Here is a 22,889-nt window from a genome sequence, read left to right as displayed (position 1 = left end):
AATCTGTTAGGTGACGCACGGATCGAAAAAATTAGATAATAATTTGGAAATTTGAAACCGGGTTTTAAGTGACTTCTCGATGAGCTAGAGGCTAAAAAATTCGAGTTTAATTCAGAGGTCGATGACAGCCGATGACACAATACAAAAAGTTTCGCTAGGGGGCACACGGACTGAGATATTTAGAAAAATCAAACGGAACGGAGGGAGTTTTGGAATTGATTTTTATGTAAGTTCTCATTGAGCTACAAGCGTAAAACTTAACAGATAGGTTAAGACACCGAGAAAATGTAAGAAAAGGAGAAAATAAAAATAAAATAAAACAATTTTAAGCACTTCCTTTATATAAATGGACAAGAATCAGTGAAAAATTTCTCCTTATATAAAGCCATATTCTTGCTAAACTTTGATTTTTAAATTTTGACATAGAAATTGCAAAAATATTTATGAGAAGTAAAAATATAAACGTGGAGCGCAATTGATTGACTAATAATATCTCCGTTCCTACCAACTTTCCAATCCAAGTTTTTACTTCTTACAAATATTTTTGCAATTTCTATGTCAAAATTTAAAAATCAAAGTTTAGCAAGAATATGCCCTTATATAAGGACATTTTTCGCTGATTTTTGTCCATTTATATAAAGGAAGTGCTTAAAATCTTTTTATTTTATTCAAGGTTCGAATCGAGCTCAAGGCCAGAACAATAATTTTTTTCTAATGATAATTATTGTTATTTTTTAATTTTTCTAAATTTGAAAAATTGTATTTTGTTTTTGGAATAGTAAGTAGAACATTTTTCAGACAACCTGCCATAGCTGCGCAGATAGATCCATTTCGAAGGGTGCTAAGCCTTCATCATCAGTACGCTTTAGGCATGGTTTGTTTGACTGGCAAATTTGCTACCAATAATTATCATTAGAAAAAAATTATTGTTCTGGCCTTGAGCTCGATTCGAACCTTGAATGATTTATCAATAGGCCGATAAAAACAAAAACAATTGTTAATAAACCATGAGTCTTTTTATTTTATTTTTATATATTTCTTTTCCAGTATATGTCGTAGTCGTCCAAGTGTAAGAATTCTCCTTATTTATTTTTGATTCTCCATGATTCCTTATGAGTTTATCTACTAGTGCTTTTTTATTACTTCAAGCTCTCTCTTATATGCTTCTTATGTAAGAGGTTTTTTTTAAGCCTATGTATCAAATGCCTTTATGCTGCATTTTTATGCAGTTGTGGATGATTCAAAGTATTATGTATTATTGTGCAGTGGCCGTCCCATATACGTCAAAACACTTATAGACTCACCAAACCCTTACCTATTACTATCCAACTTCATTAGGCTAAGTGAAATTGTCAAATTTACTATTTCCGATATATATGTATGTATGTATTCTTTCAAACTATTTTCGGAATGGTGCCGAGTAGGACACTTACCCCACTTTACCCTAAGTTTGCGAAATTTGAACGAGTAATCAGCTTTACGAAATATTTGCGTCTGAGTCCTTAACTTGATTTATTAAGCTTTGAGGCTGTTAAAATGTCTCGCACAGAGATCGAAGTTCTTACTAGTCCATCAAGTTGAGTCTGTATAGGATAATATGACCTTTGACCCCTATGCGACATGCATTAGCCGTGAACAAAATGTATATGTTTTGCCTTTGACTGTAGTATTACCATTGAAGACTTGAAATAATTTCGTTTTATTTGTAAGGACAACCCTACTGCCTACCCTACATACTGCATGCCTAAATAATAACATATCCAATTTGCATTTTCCTACGGTGTTATTTACCTTAACAAGTAGTCATTTTCTTATACTAGATCGACACGACCTCGCCCACAATGCAAAGTATCCATTCAAAATATAATTATCGGAAGTTATGAGGAATCAAGCCTCCTTATTCAAATTGCCACTGCATAAAAAATAAGTACACACCTTGTGAATATACAAACCTACACATCTACATACATATATGTGTAGATGTACCTACTTATGTGTGAAAGCCCAGCCATAATAGTGATACCTAAAGATGACAAAATATCGGCTGCAAAAAATTAATATCCCGGGGAAGCAAATCGACATGGTTTATAAACCATCAAAACGTCTTTTTGTTTGTGCTATTTGTGTAGGTGCATTTTCCTTTCATAGCAGCGGAGATTCGTAGTATAAAAGAATGTAAAAGCGAATAAAGGAGAGGTAAGCGTTTGCTTAGTCAAACGGCAATAAGTTGTAGGCCATTTGGTGTGGTAAAAAGAAAGCTTGTAAGGCTTACCCAGCCATACATACATCTAAGTATTTGCTGTACCAAATCACTACACAGATTGTAGGATTTGAGAGAGTGAGAACTTAAAAAGCATACAAATTGTGAGAACATTTTTGGTTTTAACAGCATCTGGAAAATATGAGAGTAAGTAAATCTAAAAGCTTCCATATTTTTCAATTATACCCAGCACTCCATAAAATTGTATATATTTGTTAAAGAATGGGCGTGGGCCGTAAAAGTATTATTGACAGCAAGGTGCATAATAAACTAACGCTTTAAAAAACTATGCTGATTTTATGTCAGAAAATATGAGCATTCATATTTTTATTACAAGTCAATATTATGATATTATAAGCAGTAAAACATCATTTCCAACTTACTTACTTAATTGGCGCTTAACCGTCTAAACGGTTATGGCCGTCCAACAAGGCGCGCCAGTCGCTCCTTCGCTCCGCCAACCGGCGCCAATTGGTCACACCAAGGGAGTTTAAATCGTTTTCCACCTGGTCCTTCCTGGCCCTCTACCTCTGCTTCCATAGGCGGGTTCCGATAGAAACACTTTCTTGGCCGGAGCATCATCTTTCATTCGCATAACATGGCCTAGCCAGCGCAGCCGCTGCGTTTTAATTCCCTGGACTATGTTGATGTCTGCGTATAGCTCGTACAGCTCATCATTAAATCTTCTTCTAATTACACCGTTTTATAGAGTATTGTTCCAGTGCGGTTAAGTTCTGCAGCTAGTATAATTTTCTCCAGCATCAAATTAAAGAAATCGCATGATAGGGGGTCACCCTGTCTGAAACCTCGTTTAGTTTCGAACGGCTCGGAGAGGTCCTTCCCAATTCTGACTGAGCTGATGGTGTTGCTCAACGTCATTTTGCACAGCCGTATTGCGGGGAAACCAAATTCAAATATAGCGGCATATAGGCAGCTCCTTTTCGTGCTGTCGAAGGCGGCTTTAAAGTCGACGAAGAGGTGATGTGTGTCGATTCTTTTTTCACGGGTTTTTTTCCAAGATTTAGCGCATTGTGAAAATCTGGTCGATGGAAGATTTACCAGGTCTGAAGCCGCACTGATAAGGGCCAATCAGCCGGTTCACGGTGGGCTTCAATCTTTCGCACAATACACTTGAAAGGACCTTATATGCGATATTGAGAAGGCTGATTCCACGATAGTTGGTGCATTTTGCAGTATCCCCCTTCTTGTGGACTGGGCAAAGAACACTTAGATTCCAACCGTCGGGCATGCACTCTTCCGCCCATATTTTGCTAAGACACTGCTGCATGCGCCGTACCAACTCGTCGCGCCGTACTTGAATAGCTCCGCAGGCAATCCATCAGCGCCCACGGCCTTGTTGTTTTTCAATCTGGTTATTGCTATTCTTACTTCGTCATAATCATTTCCAACTACATATGTACATATATATCGGAAAAAATCAATTCAAAAAAGCTCAAATGAATATCAAAAAAAGAGCATACGCATTTCAGAAATAAAAAATTTTTCAGATATTAAAATTTTTTTTCAGAAAATTACAATTTTTTTTCAGAGAAGGTCAAATTTAATTCCAAACGTATTCCAGAAAACCTCAAATGTATTTAGAAGATGGAAAAGGTATTTTTATGAATAATTTTTTATTAAAATTAAAGGGGACGCTAGCCCATCAAGAGATCGGTGATATAACAACATCAAGTGTGTTATCGACGAAAATGAGTCGTGGGTCATTCAAAATGAATGAGGGCGGCTGCAAAAAGGGTTCAAGAACTTTAACTGAAGTGGACGATTTTTTTTTTTTTTTACAGATTTAGTCATTGTAAGGGAGAAAGCGCCATGGCATCCTGAGTTGTACGAAGTCTATTACAACACATTCGCAACTCTTTTAGGTCGGGGACCGTACTCTCAATGCAACTAAAAATGCATGATAAAAATAAAATCACTCGTAAACACGAATATGACACTTTCTTACATGAATGAACTAGGAGTAATTGAAAACGTTCGTGATATATGTAGATGGATTATTCGGCAAAGAAAAAACACGTTTGCAACGGCTGATTGTTGCCGGAATACATTTTGAAAATCTGAAAAACAGTTGACTTTTTCTAGAAACAATTGGAATGTCTGAAATAAATTTGTGGTTTTCATAAATACATTTACACCTTTCTGATATTCGTTTGAGCTTTTCTGAAATACAATACATAGATCTTCTGAAATACATTTGTTCTTTTCCGAAAGGAAAGGTTTGGTTTTGAAAAATACTAAGTCGCAAGAAAAATCTTTTTCTTCAACAGCTGAAAAATAGCTCAAAAAATCAGTACATACATACAATACTCCAATGCAATCTTAAAAATAGTTAGAATGGGATTTTTTGACTTACTATGTAGCTAAAATTCTACATAGCTTCCATCTAACCAAGCGTTATAATAGAAGGAGTATACTTGATTTTACCTGCAAAATGATTTAACATTTGGGCAATTTTTTCTATTGCTTATAAATTTTTATACTCAGCGTGCTTTGCACATAGAGTATATTAACTTTGATTGGATATGAGCTAGGTAAACAAGGCCCGACATTCGAAACTTATACCGACGACGTCCCAATCAGATTGAAAGAGGGTGAGAGTCGACCAAGGAGGAAAGGCGTGGAACCAAGCGCGGGTATTACAATTCTAACAAAAAGGGGATTGTAGGCTCATGATGCGTAACCTGACTGGACACTGCCTTCTGGCGTTATATGCTTTTAAACTAGGCCTTGTCAATGAAATCAGATGTAAGAGGTGCGGGTTGGAGGATGAAACGATGGAGCACGTGGCACAGCTTTCAGATCTAGAAGCATACGTCCTATAAAGCTTCTAGTATTTACTAAGAAGACGGAGCTATTTTATAGTCCTCGTTTCTGATAGAGTTTTTTAGTTTAGTCGTTGAGCAAACTTCTAGTAACACTGGACTCATTCAGTCTATGAGTAGTCCTCACGGACCGGAGAGGTCATCCTAACCCACCCCAAGGCATCTTTTGGAAGGCTTCATTGAATTAAGAAAAATTAAGAGTTATTCGTCAATATCCCCTTAGCCAAATGTCTACCTGCTGAAAACAGGGGACCGACCCACTCAATCGAATCATATCTTTGTCAAACTAGGTTACGGCGCTGAAAATGACACATCAATTTAACCGGCAATATGACATACGATTTTGATCATTACCTTTACATATGCATGCATAGTGGGTTCAATTCGCCCAGAAGCTGAACGGCTGCAAATGTTGTGTTGTTAGTCGTCGCCAAACGTAGCCTGATTATTTGAGGGTGTTACTGAGCAAGAGAAAAATTAACAAAAAGCTTTGGAATCCTGTATGTTCTCTATGCACTGTTTGTACTTTGCTTTAAGTTGTTGTTGTAGTGTATGTTATTCCAATAATAAATATATATATTTTGGCTATTTCCATTGATATGCTCTCTCATATTTCCAGGGGTGGTATGTGGATAGATTTTAGCCGCCATGGATCCCAGTGCTTTACAAAACATGGATCGGGACGCATTAAAGAAGCAAATCGAGAACATGAAATATCAGGCATCGATGGAGCGGTGGCCGTTATCTAAAAGCATCGCAGAGTGAGTAAAAACATTTTTTTTTAACGATTTAGACTTGTAATTACAATTAAAAACCAACTTTTTAATAATAATTCAATAATAGTATTAGTGATTTTGTGGTATAACGAAAACGATAAAGAACAACAGAAAAGAAAAAAAGTGAACAAATTGCTGAAAGGAAAGAAGGTACAACGCCTAACTTTCACCTATAAACAACAAATTTTATGATTTTCCTAACTTCTTGTATACATACAACTTTCGTTTTGGCTGGTGTATGTGAGTTTGAGAGTTATGTGCAGGTGTATGTGTGCCTATTTAGGTGTATATTCGTGCCTTTTATATGTTTTCTTCCTCATATTTTTGGCCGACGAGATGTCTCCGTCGCTTAATGAAAAATGAAGTAATAAAAAATAAGTGCAATACAAAAAATATATAACACATAAAAACACACCTTAAAATATGTATATGTAGTGTACTAAAGGCGGCCTACAAGTGAAAAGTTTAAATTGTGAAAACTTAAGTTGGTGAGCTAGATCTTTATTCATATAGGTTTAGTGATAGATCTCTCGGAAAAAGTATCAATATCAGTACCTATTTACTATACACGTCTATACCGATTAACGGAAGGGCTCGAGTATGCTGTTTACTGTGTAGATCCGTAGAAATTGTAGCTTTGAAGAAAGAAGCAGAAATTCAGGAGAAAGCGTGCTTAAGCTGCATTTCGTCAATATACATACATATATACAGATAGGAAAGCGACGATTAAGTCTAAAAAAAATGTTAAAGTTGCATACTCTAGAATTTTTTTTATACATTTGAAACCTTTAAAGAAGTTTGAGTTTCCTTTTAATAAGTGTAGTACATATTTTCGTTCTACTGTAAAATTATGTAAATTGGAGTTGCCGCGGGAAAACCGCTTTTTTTATGGAATTAAAAAAAAATGGTATGCACCTAAACTTTTTGGTTCAATATAGCGCTTCCCATAAAAAGAAGGCTAATTTTTATATGCTAGATAAATATTCATACTTCTGCTAAAATTATGTGCTGCCACTAGCTTTGAACGCATCTTAGACTAATCGCATATTTTTTAACGGTAGTTTCAGAAAGTTTTTCGATGGATATTTTAAAGCCTGGATTAGAACTTGAAAAATGGGATGGTTATTTCGTCATAGAAATTTGTTACTCAATTTAGTATACGAATATTCGTGCTTTCAAATTATTATTGTTATAAGGGCTTAATACGCTGCGACTTTTATTTAGATCTATAATGCTTGATCTTTCATCCTATTACTGTATGCGGAGGCTTTTAATGTATTAAAGTACGCCACCTAGATGGGAGCGAGTCTGCCGTGCGAGAGTTAAGCATTCGCAGAGAATATGAACCAGCCTTCCATCCTCCAGCTCACAAAAGCGGCAGTTTTGTGTAGCCTGTAGTGTCCATTATATCTAGTGTTCAGTGAGAGTTCTAACAAAACCAGGTTTTCAGCCCCCAGATCATTTAGTAATCCTATGTATCCATATAATGCTAAGAAGTAATTGTTCAACACTGCAAGGCACGTAGCGCTGCTTTCTGTCTGACATAATGGGGATAATCGACGAGGATAAGTCTTTTCGTATACACTCTCTACCACACACTTCTTTTGCCTGTAAAGTAGTGGAGTAGCATTCCATTGGTATCAATTTCTTGAAAATGTGTATAACATATGCTTCCTTGTTTTTATAAAATATTCTTCATTTTGAGGAAAAAATACATTTGCCAAAAATTCATTCCCATGTTGAAAAATATTTTTTTCTGTGTAGCATTAGATTAGCTTTATAAAAATCCGTTTACACAGCCCCTTTAACCCTTCGCGACGATAAAAAAAACTGATATATCATTTCCCTGGTTTAAAGTATACCCAAAAATGACTACTCATTAGTGATTTTTTTTAGTTCCCATTTATAGTATTTGGAACGTAACTATTTTACAAAAATCACCTTACTGAGTCTTTTTCGACCACTACCGACGTCTTAAAAGTATTAATCATTTCCGCTGTTAAAAGACTACTCGTTGACTCTCTTTTACAATAACAAAAAGCATGGCTAACACAAACCATTATGCACTCGAAGAAGACTAAAAACTGACCAAAAAAGGGTGTCATATAGGACTCCTTAAAGAGAGATCAAATTTTCTGTTAAAAATCGATGTGTTTTATAAAGAGCATGATGGATATATAATCCGCCTTGCACGTATTTGAACGGGATCTCCTTGTGGATGAAGCTCAACTACGATTTGATTTTATTATTTCATCTACAGATTGATCAAATCTTACACACTACTTAGATTTACATATATATTTAGAGATATTACAGATTCTGTAAATGAAAGCACAAATAAGTTTACGGAATAAGTAAATTATGTTTGAGGCTTTACATAATTGTATTTAAGTTCCTAGTTTTTATTGTTGTTGATGCCAGGATGGACAGAATTCCAAGCACCATAGAAGAAGTTTGTTGATATGCTCGAAATCATTGTGGATAAGACAATTGTGATAACTTCTGCATAGACGTCAAAATTTCAAATAGAATGGATCACCTGATTTTTAATTGAATATCGCTATCTCATTCTATATCTCTTTCTATCACCTGCTGAAGATAGCCGGCCCTATGCGCCACCATATTGAACACCCTGTCAAAACGCTGCCAAAATGCTAAAAAGTAGCCATATTTAACATCCTGTCAGGCAGTTGACGGATAAGATATCACACTTGTTTTATCCACAATGCTCGAAATGATGATGACGAAATAAAAATTTATTAATTTTTAAAACTGCAAGAATTAAACATTATACATCAAATGTCACATCCATAAAAACATATCTACAAAGATATATGTATATGGGCACTCAGTTTGTCATTACTAAAACATTAATTTTTGTTTTTATTTTTTTTTACCCTAGCTTTGGCAAGATTTTAAATGAAAAATGATGTATAAGCGAAGATTCTATTAAATGAAGCTGAAATGCGCTAGGTGTGAATGAATGAATAAATTGTTTTAATCTTGCGCTTATAATTAAGTGCAAAGATGTTGTTTTTGGACCTTTTTTTCGATTATCGTAAATTAACTTACTACGCGTTTAAAATTTTAGCCTAAATTTTAAACCATTTATCGGTTTAAGCAATTTTTGAAATTTTTTGAACTGAATTAGAAACCTCTCAATTTAATTTTATTCGATTTAAATCCTAAACTTGTTTGAACAATAAGTATACAATTTCAAAATTGTTTTAAACCCAAATCAAATAATTTAAAAAATCTTAAAATAAAAACTTCTAGGTTTAAATCAAAGCCCAATGGTTTAAATTTGTTTTGCTAAAGATTTAAAAATAACGTTTCTGATTTAGCAGATACCATCCAAAGTCAGTATAAATATTAGGTCCACCCAATTTGTTGGTCATATTAAAATAGCACTGCTTCACACAAAGCTCAAAGATAAGCTCGGCCTTGATCTCATTAGCGGTGTGTCGTGCCATGTTATTGCTAATATTGACATTAAATGCTAGTTGTTTATTTTTTCTACATAACCTCATTGGAAAACTAGATAATGTCATCATTATTTTGATGGCGAAGTAAATTCTAAACTCTTCGAAAGATATGAAATCCTTTTAGAGTTCTTTTCAATATCTCAAAAAGGCATCATATTTCCCTAATGTCGTTGAGCCTCTGATTTTATTTCACTTTCTAAGCTTTTTATGGTTAGCCCTATACACTTGTTTCAACAAAATGATTCATGTACGCAATTAAAATGGAAACCGAGGCAACTAATTGAATGCTCATTAAACTGTTTTAAATTGAAAGCTCATGTTATTGTCATAGTTGGGCAGGTATACACTTCGGCTGGGTGATTTTTATAAATGTAATTGAACATATACGCATTTATGTAGTACAATATAGGAAGTATACATATGTACGTATAATATCGTGGCAAATACATGCAACGAAATAATTTTTTAAGAATTCATGAGCTTAACACCGGCTTATAATAATTGAATTTCAATTATTATGTTTTCGAAGAGAAACTGAAAAGAAAGAAACATTTACTGGGATATTGCGATGGAACCATTTCGAAAACCGCCAACGTAATCATCATCAGGCAATTTTGTAATGTTATCAAAGGTTTCACCGAGACTCGAACCGTGAATCACATGGTGAAACTGCAGTTGCCTTTAACCACTAGGCTATCCTGCTGGTATTGGTTTTCATGCTTAATTCAGTTTTTCTCATTTCTACACTAACAACACAATTGATACATTTTGTATCTATATTAATTTGTGTGCCATGGAGATTTGTTTTTTTAAAGTTCTTCTTCGTTGCGAATGAGAAGCTTTGTAAACTCGGGCTCAGTTTTACATATTTATGTATGTTTGTTTAATGGTGTGTTCAGTTTATACTTATATTTAAGAATTCATGAGCTTAACACCGGCTTATAATAATTGAATTTCAATTATTATGTTTTCTAAGAGAAACTGAAAAGAAAGAAACATTGATAACATTACAAAATTGCCCGATGATGATTACGTTGGCGGTTTTCGAAATGGTTCCATCGCAATATCCCAGTAAATGTTTCTTTCTTTTCAGTTTCTCTTAGAAAACATAATAATTGAAATTCAATTATTATAAGCCGGTGTTAAGCTCATGAATTCTTAAATATAAGTATAAACTGAACACACCATTAAACAAACATACAGAAATAAATTTTAGTTTATTTAATTTTTATTTAGGTAATTTATTTAAATTGCAATCCAGTGTTGCAAATTTATATGTTTTGTAACAAATGTGGAGATGAAACGATACGGGAAAATACAAGTAGTTATCGATACTTCTGATCCGATGCCAAGAAAATGTTTAGTAAATTTTTCGCACCGAGTACTGAGCAGGCATCGAAAAAAATTAGTTGTATCGAAACACGATTTATCGAAAAATTCATTAGTTTGATTATTACTTATTAAGAAACGGCCTTAATACTTGGAATTGTTTAACAAATGTGGTGAATATACTGCTTTTCTTTGGGACTATCATAAAATATCGATAGCTTGTGTACCATCGATAGTTTTATACTTCATTCCAGCAGAAAATTTAATTTTGAGAATCCAGAGCATCGTACTAGTATGCTTTGTTAGTTTGAGGTATTAATGATGTGCTTACTTGTGAAAACCAATATGAATGTCTAGACAGCTACATAAAAAGTAATTTATAGAAACCATTCAGCAACGGTACTACTATTAATAGTTTGATTTTTTGGACAATATCGAAGACTATCAAAATTTTTTTTGTCGTATCGAAAACTATATATGGTGGTACTAGCGATAGTTTTGCAACTCTACAGATGATGTCTACGCCTTTGGCCGTTTTCAGCGCTTTCACATTCTGAGGTGATATGATATTTTACTTCCTTTATATTTTTTTTAAACTTGAATCTTAAAATTTTATAAATGTAATGTAAATGGAAGTTCGCCCTATAGATGAGTTCAACGTTTGGCCGCAAATATATCTTGCTACACAACGTATGTGGATTTTAAAGCGAGTAAAAAGTTGAGATAACTTAAGGCGGATTCACATAAACGCTTTGACATTTTGACGACAATTAAACGCTTTGCCACTTTCTTCGCCTTAAATCAACCCACGAGCTTGTGTAAGGCCAGATTTACATAAAACTCTTGACGCGTTGTTTCGTTTTGAATTTTTGATAGCGCAATAACTTAAGAATACCATAGCCTCGCCTTACATTTCGCAAGCCTCCCGGGCTATGTATGTTCAATAAAAGAAGTAAATTTTTTGATTTCCGCTTTCCGGTTATTGATACCGAGACCAAAACACTTCAACCCCTGTTGTAAATTATGTATTACAATGATAATTCTTTTCGATGCTACTTGCATTTACAGATATTCGATACTTTCATGGTATCGTTTCATCTCTAAATAAATGACCAATGCAAAATTTTTATATTTCCCACGCGCTTATATCTTTTCGCAACAATATTAATACATTACTTTTGCTATATCGGGAGGTAGATTAAGTTATTGATAAACAAGTGTATAACATTTATCGGCATAACTACAAACAAATTCTCAACATTCCATCAAAATGCCTGAGGAGCGACTAAATTTTAAACCTTTCAATTCCCACATAGCTCACCCGAAATGAGTTTTTTGGTGGAACATTTCCGAACCAAACGGGTTTTTAGTTTATTGAAATTTACTAGTGAACATCAAATGCTTTAAAAATAATCGAAAAATATGCAGATACACATTTTGCTGCAGTCACTTAAAATTATTGTTTTAGCGATTTAAAATTTTTTCGAGAATGGTGGCAGCAATCGAGTAATTATCTTCTGCAGCTCGCTTGTCAAAATACTCCCCAATTCTTAAACTTTTTTTTTTTTTTGAAATAAACTGGTTTTAAATTTTCTGTCGAGCATTAAGTCGCTGTGTAAATAAAAATTATTGTCCATTGATTTTGCGTACATCTTGCTTGGACTAATAGGTCATCAGGCGCTATGCAAAATAGCCCTTTTTGTTGGTAATGATACCCCTTTTGTTATTTAGTGGAAAATATTTTGTGGAAGAAACACACAAACTCACGGGAGAGCTGCGAGGAACCAACAGGGCGACAGTATTTTCAGAAAAGAAAACGACATTAAACAAAATCACGCGTCTTTAAAAGGCACTTTCTAATATACATATTTAATAAAAAAAATAGTTTACAACCCATCATAAAATCTTATATATGTGAGTATATACTTAAGACTATTTTATTTATTGCAAGTTAAATTTAAACTTAACAAATTTTATAAAAATGTATACTCAGAATGGAGTGGGAACGCCATCGATTGTTCTATTTATGCCAATTTCACACAGAGGCTTAATGAAATAATTAGTCAAGTTTTCTACATTAAAGGCCTAATTGAACTTAATCTTCCATACAAAATACAAATTCTTAATTATCTAATTATTGCTTTATTGAATGCCTAATCGAGTGAAAAATCCAGGCGAGTTTGCTTTATGCTTCGAATTGTACTGTCAATGTAACAAATGACAATCAAAAATAAATTATTTTTAATAATTTATGAGAAATAGAAAAACACGAAAAATTTTCAAAATTTTATTTTCGTTGCAATTGCTGCAAAAGATAATATGGCTTTTTCGAAAATAGGCACATATTTGGTTAGTTGCCACATCTATGGGTAGTTGCGTATGCATTTTACTTTGATTGTATTTATAGTTAAGAAGGAAACGGCTGCTTTCCATTTTAACTACACGAAATATATTTTTGGGGCTGCTGACAGATGTTCGCTTAATTAAGCCAAAGGCCCTGTATGAAAAGGGAAACTTAATTATTTCATTAAATGGAATTGTGATGCGATTAAGTTTCTGTGTGAAAACGGTATTACTCTGACACGAATAATTTTAAAATTGAGAAATTTTCTGTAGGTTGTTTTGATACTTTTTTGGTGAAGAAGAAGTTGCAATCAATGTTGCAAAAAAATGTGAATAAAAACGAATTAACACGAGTATATTAGTACGTTAGGTTGTGCAAATACATTCAGAGGGTTCTTTTCTTTTATAAAAAAATGGAAGCCGCGATAACTTCCTTTGTGATTTTATGCCGAAGAGAAGCTTTCAATTAGCGTCGCAATCCTTTTCATGTCACAAATACACTCGGAGTACATGCCAAATCACTTCCGAGGGGTGACCCCGATTAGAAAATTTTGTTTCTAATTGAAAAAACTTGTTTCTAAATTTTTGATGTTACTCTGCCCTGGAGTTGAACCCAGGACCCTCGGTAAGGGAGGCGGAACACACTACCACCACACCACGGCGACAAATTTTTTTTTTTTGTAGAGGCTACAGAAAAACTTCTTCACCAAATATGAAGAGTTCCAAACCAAAATGCAAATAGTTACTTGTAGCAAGTTACTAGAAAAATGAGAAAAAGTGCCCAGTCGTAAATGGAAGCACATCTTATTTATTATACTTATGATATTATAGCAATTATACTAAAAAAAGTACACACTCAGTCAAAAAATCACATATATCGGACGACTAGATTTGAAGTTAAGACAGATATTTGTTTGTAATTACTGCGTTTTGTTCTGCAACAATTTATTTATTGCGTTTAGGCTCGAAATCTTTGGAATTATTGCAGTTTGGCTTAAAATTTGTTGGATCTTGAGAACTTTGGTGCGAATAGTATTTGCTATTAATAGGATGAAAGGTCTGGTGCTGCCATTATTTTAGTGACCTGGAAAAAACGATTGGGTTGGTTTGGTTTGGTTTGGTAGTCTATGTTTAACTAGACGGTACGTGAGGGCGTCACATAGACTGAATTAGTGCATAGTATAAAACCGTATTATTATGAATAGACAGAGTTATTGGCAAATACTAGAAGGTTATAGAAATAGATTTCATAGCTGTGCAATTCCTAATAGCTGGAGCCTAAGCCTGGCGGGCGCTATGCACGAAATCAAGACACCAGAATTAGTGTCCAGTCAGAATACCCACCATACGGTTACGTTAGACTTGCACATGATCTTCGACCCTTTGCAGCTCCGCTCTTGGTTTCACGCCTTTCCTGCTTGGTCAATCACGTGCAACTTTATCCTTCGTTTAATCTAGCCCAATCTGGGACATCTACGATGCACTCTTGACGTTCCGCGAGCACAGCCCCCTAATTGAATGCTGTTGATTTCACACGGCGAGCAGGTATATTAGGTCTTTGCGCTGGCTTTCGCGTGATCCCCCGTATGCCGAAAGATTACTGTCGACTTTGACTGCTCATAACTCAAAAAGTAATGAAGATATCGATTTCCGATTTTTACCCATTCCAGAAGGAACTTTCATTTGGAATAAATCGTTAACAATTGTTTTTTTCTCGCGTAGCGTCACATATGCTTTCCGTTCATGTAAAAAACCTCTATCTGGCGAGTATTAAAGACATGCCTAGCAACAAGTTTTCCTTTCTCCCATTCAAGAAGAGCGAGCTTCTATATTTTTTTCGCACAGCCTAATTTACATACATATTTTGTATTTATGTAAAACTCCTCTTACATTTTCTTTCCTTTTTTTTTGATAGTTTTACTGTAATTTTTTGCTTTCCTTTCATAAATTTTGCTGCGCGTTGTGAATTGCGTTTTTAATATTTTTTTATGCCTTTGGCCATGTTAGCATACTTACAGGCGCATATAAATATACGGAAGAGTGCAAAGAACATTTTAAGCACCCTTTATGTAAATCTACTGGAAAAAAAATTAAATTGGTGTGTTGCGGCGCAGTAGATTTGTGTTAGATAAAGTTAACAGAAATTAAAAAGCAAGATTAAAATGAAATAACTAAATGGAACACGAAAAATTTAAAAATACGTATGAGCTTAAAAGAGAGCGAAAGAAATATGTAGTTCCATGCATAATCGAATATAAAATTTATGCTGTACGGAATGCGTTTGGAGTATATTTTATTTTTACGTTTTTCTCTTGGCCACTTCACAACTTAATGCAGTCCTCAAAAATCCTATTTAACGCGAATTTTCTGAAAACTTTTCGCATCCAAAACTAATAACAAAATTACTTTTTGATAAGTGCACAGCTTCACGTTTCCTTTTGTTTGATGCTTCAAGTTCTTATCCTTATTTATTCCTCTTCTTGTGTATTCTGTTCATTTGCACAAATAGTTGAGTATTTAAATATTTCAGCAAAGAAGAAAGCTTCAGTAGTCACAAAAATTGCTATATTCTTTGTAAATTTCAATAACTAACTATGTAGTTGCAAAATCTATGAAGTCAGTCAAATTGCAAGAGAATTATTATGGCTGAAGTTTTTGCCTTTGCCCTTCATGGTACGTTTCGTTCATTAAGAAACTTATTCGAGTTTGAAGTGATTTCGTGTGAGGTTTTTATAAAGTTTGTATATGTATGTAGTAATAGATAAAAGTATGTATATGTATATACATATGTCTATGCATGCGCTATTATATTAAAAGATATGCGAATCATTCAAAACGTATAGTATATTATATATTCTCATAAAGTTACTATGCTATCTGCGACTTTCAAGCTTGCGTTTTAGAGTAACCTCCAATAAACTAAGTTCATGTTACTCATACGCCACGTATGGTGTTTTTGCCGAGTGTGTATAATAATTCTTTAAATGGCCATCATCAGACTCATACTAACGTATGGTACAATATTATGGTAGCCAAACAGTAAATAAAATAAATATAAGGCGCAATAACCTCCGAAGAGATTTTAGGCCGTGCTCTTCTACCAATTTGCGTCGTGCTTCCTTTAATTTTCCTACAAATTGGCGGGACGGGACGTACTGATTTTATGCCGACTCCGAGAGGCATCGTAATGAAGTAGACCTATTTCGACGAGTACGAGAAAAGTAGGAATGTTATGATGGTCTCCATTTAAAAACATGTATGCGACACAAGGGCGTGCGCTATCTGATGTTTTTTGATGATTACAATGCGATGACGTGCCAACTCGTCTGCGGAGGCCTTTAATTCCCTCCTCGAAATGTAAAAGAGTACCAGAAACTACGGGAGAGTGCTGTGGAGATTGAAACCACGTTTTAAACTTTATACTATATTTTATTAATACGCCTAAATGTATGCGTCTATTTTATTTTTTATTTTTCACAACAACGAAAATTTTTGAAAATTGAATATCAATATTGAAATTTAAAATATTGATAATACATTTAAAAATTAAAAAGTTCAAAGTAACTAAAATACAAAGTTAAATAAAGATAATAAGAACCCTACATTACTCCCCCTTCAAGAAAATTTATCATTAAACAAATTGAATGTAACTCTCTTTTTATGTAAATTCTTCGTGTTGTTTGTGTCCGTTGTTTCAATTATTGCAGGTTTTAATCTATCAATAGGAATAATTTTAATATTATCTATTTCAAGTTTAAAACATTTTTGGTCTTTTTCCACAATTTTGTAAGGTCCTTCATATGGTTGTTGTAATGAATGTTTATTAATGACTCGAACAAATGCAAATTTACAAGTTTGAAGATCTTTTGGAACATAAATTCCAGTATCAGCATCTTTATGATGACTTAAATTTGATCTAACATTTCGAAAATGTTCACGTAAATTACTTAAAACTTCAGTTGATGAGAAATTTTTAGCTGATGGCACAACAAGTTCCCCTGGCAAACGTAAATTCTGACCGAAAACCATTTCCGCTGGTGTAGCCGAAATATCTTCTTTGTAAATAGATCGCAAACCAAGTAATATGACAGGTAACTCGTCATACCATTTATTTGTGTCCTCTCTAGCTATTATAGTAGTATTTAATTGTCTATGAAACCTTTCAACCATACCATTTCCTTGAGGGTGATATGCGGATGTTGTAATTTGGTGACTACCAAGTAATTTAGTTAACTCTGAAAACAATTTCGATATAAATTGGCTACCTTTATCAGTTGTTATCTTTAACGGAACTCCAAACCGAGAAATATATTCTCTAAAAAATTTATTTGCAATTGTAGATGCTGAAATATCTTTTAATGCATATGCCTCAGGCCAACGGGTAAATCTTTCAATAATCGTTAAAATATAGCGATGTCCTTTTGAAATAGGTAATGGTCCAACTATATCTAAATGGATGTGTTCAAATCTATTCCTGGGAATTTGAATTTTGACAACAGGGGATATTGTATGACGATAAACTTTAGACTTTTTACAATTAAGACACTCTTTTGACCAAATATTAATATCCTTATTCATATTAGGCCAATAATATTTTTTAACTATGAGCCGTCGTGTAGCTCTTGTACCCGGATGTGCTATTCCATGTAAAATATCAAGTACTGTCTTTCGCAAGTTACTCGGTACAAATGGTCTGGGAGTTTCTCCTGAAATTTCACACCAAATATTAAAATTTAAAATCGGAATATTAATTAACTTTAAATTTAGATATTGAGAATCAGATACAAGATGATTTAAGTCATCATCTTTTTGTTGTTCAGTTTGTAAAATATTAAAATTCAGTTCTGTATTATATATTGCAATAACCTCAAAAGCTCTAGATAGCGTATCTGCTACAACATTGGATTCTCCTTTAATGTATTGTATGTCATCAGTAAATTGTGCTATAAATTCCAAGTGTCTCGTTTGTCTAGGACTTCGTTCTGTTTTTGAATTTAAAGCAGTAGTCAAAGGTTTATGGTCCGTATAAACTGTAAATTGTCGTCCTTCCAAAAGATATCTAAAATGTTTTATATTTAAATAAATCGCCAATAATTCCCTATCAAAAGCGCTATACTTAATTTCAGTTGGAGAAAGTTTTTTAGAAAAGAATGCAATGGGCTCAATGTTATTATTGTAATTTTGTTGTATAACGCCCCCAATCGCTGTGTTAGATGCATCTACTGTTAAAGATAATTTAGCACCTTTGTTAAAATGATTTAACAATATCGTAGATGCAAATTTATCTTTAATGCATTCAAAAGCTTCATTCGAAATCTCGTCCCATACCAAAGTTTTGTCACGTTTCTTACTTACTTTGTTAATTAGATCATAAATTTTATTTGTAAATTCTGCTAGTTTTGGAATGTATCTATGATAATAATTTACCATACCAATAAATTTCTGTGCCTGCTTAACTGATTTTGGACGTTCGAAATTGCGAATAGCTGATACCTTTTCATCGGAAGGTCGAATACCTGTTCCAGAAATGATATGTCCTAAAAAATCTATATTCGTTACACCAAAAGTACATTTACTTGGTTTAATGTTTAAACCGTACTTTGTAAGGCGTTGAAAAAGGATACGTAAATCTTTTAAATGTTGTTCATCGTCTGTACTTGCAATAAGTAAGTCGTCGATGTAAGCATATACAAAATCTAAGTCACCGACTACCTCACTTATGAATCGTTGAAAGGTTTGTGCAGAATTTCTAAGTCCGAAAGGCATTCTCATGAATTCAAACATACCGAAAGGAGTTGTAATAGCAGTTTTATAAATATCTTCTTCAGCCATAGGAATTTGGTGATATGCCCTAACTAAATCTAATTTTGAAAATATATTTTTATTATGAAGGTTCATATTAAAATCTTGAATGTGAGGTAAGGGATATCTATCGGGAACAGTTACAATATTCAATCTTCTAAAATCACCACATGGACGCCAATCATTCAACTCCTTTTTAGGTACAAGGTGAAGTGGTGATGCTACTGAAGAATTTGAAGGCCGACAAATGCCTGTTTTAACTAAGAAATCAAACTCCGTTTTCGCGACTTTGTATTTAACCGGATCTAAGCGCCTGGGCTTAGAAAATGGAAGACTACCTTCTGTTACAAGTCGATGTACTGTTGTATGTTTAACAGGTTTAGTATAATCTGGCTCTGAAATAAGTGACGGAAACTCTTTTAATAATTTTGTAAATTTATTGTCAACCACAAATAATTTAGGTAATGGAATATCACAAAAGTAGGATACTGTATTAACTGAGAGATTGGTTAATGGATCTACTAAACGTTTATGTTTAATATCTATAAGAAGACCATATTTACAAAGAAAATCAGCGCCAATTATTGGCTTGGCTATATCCGCTATCAAAAATGTAAAGGGAAATTCACGTCTTAAACCCAAATTTACGTTTAAAAGCCTTTTCCCGTAAGTGGCAATTGTTGAGCCATTAGCTGCAGTGAGAATTATGTCGGAACGTTTCGTATGAGGAAATTTAGACGCGGGTAATACCGAAATTTCTGCTCCACTATCAATTAAAAAATTGTGTTTGTTTTCTCTATCAAAAATAAATAAGCGACGCGTCGAAAATTCTAAATTTCCGCTGTTCGTCGCTGCAAGAACGGAAGAATTTAGTTTGTTGAATCTTTGTTTTTTGTTATAAGAACAAGGTTGTTCACAACTTCTAGCATTATTTCCAAATTTGTAGTGAAATCTACACAACCAATTTGGATTATTACGCGAGCTAGAACGACGCCTAAAAGAATTTCTAAAATTGTTCCTAAAATTGGAACGCGACCTAGATTGATTCTGATACATTTCTGTTTTAATTTCACCTAACCCCAAAGAAAGTTTCTGAAAATTTTCACTCACCAAAGAAGTGGTTTTAACCAAGTTTTCAACAACAGAATTTTGTGCTTTTGTATCCGAAAAATTATTAATCGAAAATACTTCATTTTTGGTTATCACTTCCCAAATATTATCTGCTAATTTTGTTAATTCGGTAATATTATTAGAACTCGAACTAGCCAAAATCATACTCAAATTTTTAGGAAGTTTACGCATCCAAATTTTCTTTAAAATATTTTCACTAAAATTTGATCCGGCTAATATAATTAATGAACGATAAAATTCTGATGGCTTACGATCACCCATCTCAGAATCGTTTAAAATTTTATCAAGTTTCGAATTTTCGCTAAGTGAGTGTCTTTCTATCAACACTTTTTTAAGTTCAGTAAATTTGTTATTAATGGAGGGATTTTGGATAAAATCCAAAATAGTTATTATCACTTCCTGCGGAAGTGCTGTAATGATGTGTTCGTATTTAGTGTTTTCTTGTGTAATGTTTTTAGTACTAAATTGTGTTTCGGCATGAATAAACCATGCTTCCGGACAATTAGTCCAAAATTGTGGAAGTTTTACTGAAACTGACAAAATTTCATTTTGAGTAACATTTGCATACGGATTTGTAATTTGTTGTTGAGAAGTGTCATGTGGTAAATCTATCAAAGTGTCGTTTAAATTGTTAGTAAATGTAGATGTTTGAGTATTACGTTGTGGTGAACGAATCATAATGAGCTAAATGAAAAGAGAGTTAACTACAAATAAACAAATAATATAATAATAAAAAAAATACAAAACAGTAAAATACACTAGTAATTCTATAAAGAGGGAGTTTACAATAATAATAATAATATATCTATATATTAGTATACATACATAAACACATATAATATAAATATAACTGTTCACCAAAATACTTGCTGTGAATATGCAGTTTGTTGCTGTTAATGCAATGGCTTTTGATGTTTTAGCTGCTCAGTCAGGGAACTCAAAAATAACAGTTGTGTTTCGGCAATGGCTTTTGTTGAGATTGCGTAATTGTCCAGTTGTACATGTCCGAGTGTTTCACCAAACTGTTCATATTTTGTTGATTAAATATTTGTTTTTGGTTTTGCTTTTGTTTAAGCTATTTCCAATTCGGCGTGTATGCTTTTTGGCCGATGTAAACTGGAATGAATGTTTTTTTTTTTTTAATTTTCACAAAAGTTCACCTTATCACTCCTGGCAGGATCGCCATTGTGGAGATTGAAACCACGTTTTAAACTTTATACTATATTTTATTAATACGCCTAAATGTATGCGTCTATTTTATTTTTTATTTTTCACAACAACGAAAATTTTTGAAAATTGAATATCAATATTGAAATTTAAAATATTGATAATACATTTAAAAATTAAAAAGTTCAAAGTAACTAAAATACAAAGTTAAATAAAGATAATAAGAACCCTACAAGTGCCTTATGCTGAATCAAACTCCTAAAAACTCATGCTCATATCAACACCTGGTAGGAGAAGTATTAATGGCAACGAGCCTGCAAAAGCAGAGGCATTGCTACTCAAGCAGCCGTGATGAATCATGCTAAATGCAATAAAAAAGATACATAGCAGATACCAGGAGGATCTGAAAGGGAGACATAAACATTCCGAATTCCAAAGGGCTGTTGAGGCCAATTGGCGTTGAATAATATTTTTGAAACTTTTTAATATTTTTGTTAACTAGACCCATATGAACACAGTTGAACAACTTTTTTCATATTCTGTTTCAACAAATCAACCCACATATTTATACCTTGAAGCAGAACTCAAGTGGGTTAGAATGGCTGACGAGTGAAGATAGCTTTGAAAAAAGTTGAAAATTTGAACAGACACATGATGACCATTGTGGCTCATTTTATTTATTTCATTCCTTCATTTTCGTTTCCCTTGTGTAGCATTCACTCTATTATTTGCTCACTATCTATCACTATTCATGCCATCTACAGCATTAACGTAGTTATTTTTTATTTAATTGGCTATAAAAAGAAATCCAATTTTTCACTTGTACATATGTACGCCCTGCTGCTAAAATAGTCAGTTCTCTAGAAAGCAAATGAAATTACTCATTTAGATTTTTTATTGTTAAGATATATAATGAAATTCTAGAAACGTAATATAGGTATATTGAAAAATTATCCAAGGTGATTGGAACTGGTTTCTTCCAAAGAAAACGGATATGGAGATCGATTAGAGACAGGAATGTATAAAGGGTGGGGACTTAGCTAATAAATTATTTGTCCAAACACACCAAAGTTGTTTACTATTTATAAAGACACCAGAGTACCCGGCAGACTTTTTTCTGCCAGAAAATTGGTTTGCCTACATCTAATTTTAAATACCAAAATTCTTTTACAAGAGCTATTATTAAAAGTTTTTAGTCAAAATTCAACAAGACTATGTCTGTATTAAAGGAAAAATTGTCTTCTATTTTTTGGTCCATTTATATAAAGGTAGTCCTTAAAATTTTTTTATCATCTTTTTATTTTCAATTTTTTTGTACTGCCTACAGAAAGGCAATTGCAACTTTGATTAGTAATTTAAGTAATTCCTAAGTGAAAATTCTTAGCTTTATTTATTTGTTCAAAATAGCAAGATTTAATAGAATTAGTGGATATTTCGCTGACAACCCTGGCGAAAACAACAGAATTCCACCTCGCATCATAACAACAGAATACCACATCGTTTGTCAGCTACTTAATTTGCACAGCTGAAAATCGTGGTGAAATTGGCATACGCCTGAAAGTCTAAAATAATCGTGGTGAAAGTTGCGTACGCCTAAAAGTATGCAAGGGCGTGCCTTGAGTTGGGCCTTAATCGAGGTGGAATTCTACAACGCCTGCAACACTCAAGAGGCTAGCCATGAAGGTATGGGCTAATCTTCTAAACTTGTGCGTTACGTAGCTCAAATTTTTTGATCAAACATTGTACTGTCACC

General features: G+C 33.5%; 1 protein-coding gene across 1 annotated transcript in view; it reads left to right on the top strand.

The window, feature by feature from the left end:
• Nucleotides 1-22,889, top strand: part of Ggamma30A (guanine nucleotide-binding protein subunit gamma-e) — a 61,421-nt gene that overhangs the window by 18,477 nt on the left and 20,055 nt on the right. Inside the window, exon 2 of the mRNA XM_067764019.1 lies at nt 5,723-5,864. Coding sequence (XP_067620120.1) covers nt 5,752-5,864 — 113 coding nt within the window. The 5' untranslated portion in view covers nt 5,723-5,751. The remainder of the gene's footprint in view (nt 1-5,722; nt 5,865-22,889) is intronic.

This window comes from Eurosta solidaginis, chromosome 2 (assembly GCF_040869045.1).
Source record: "Eurosta solidaginis isolate ZX-2024a chromosome 2, ASM4086904v1, whole genome shotgun sequence".
In the NCBI taxonomy this organism is placed as follows: Eukaryota; Metazoa; Arthropoda; class Insecta; order Diptera; family Tephritidae; genus Eurosta; species Eurosta solidaginis.
The sequence above is the reverse complement of the archived record's forward strand: the minus strand, read 5'-3'. Positions and strand labels throughout refer to the sequence as shown.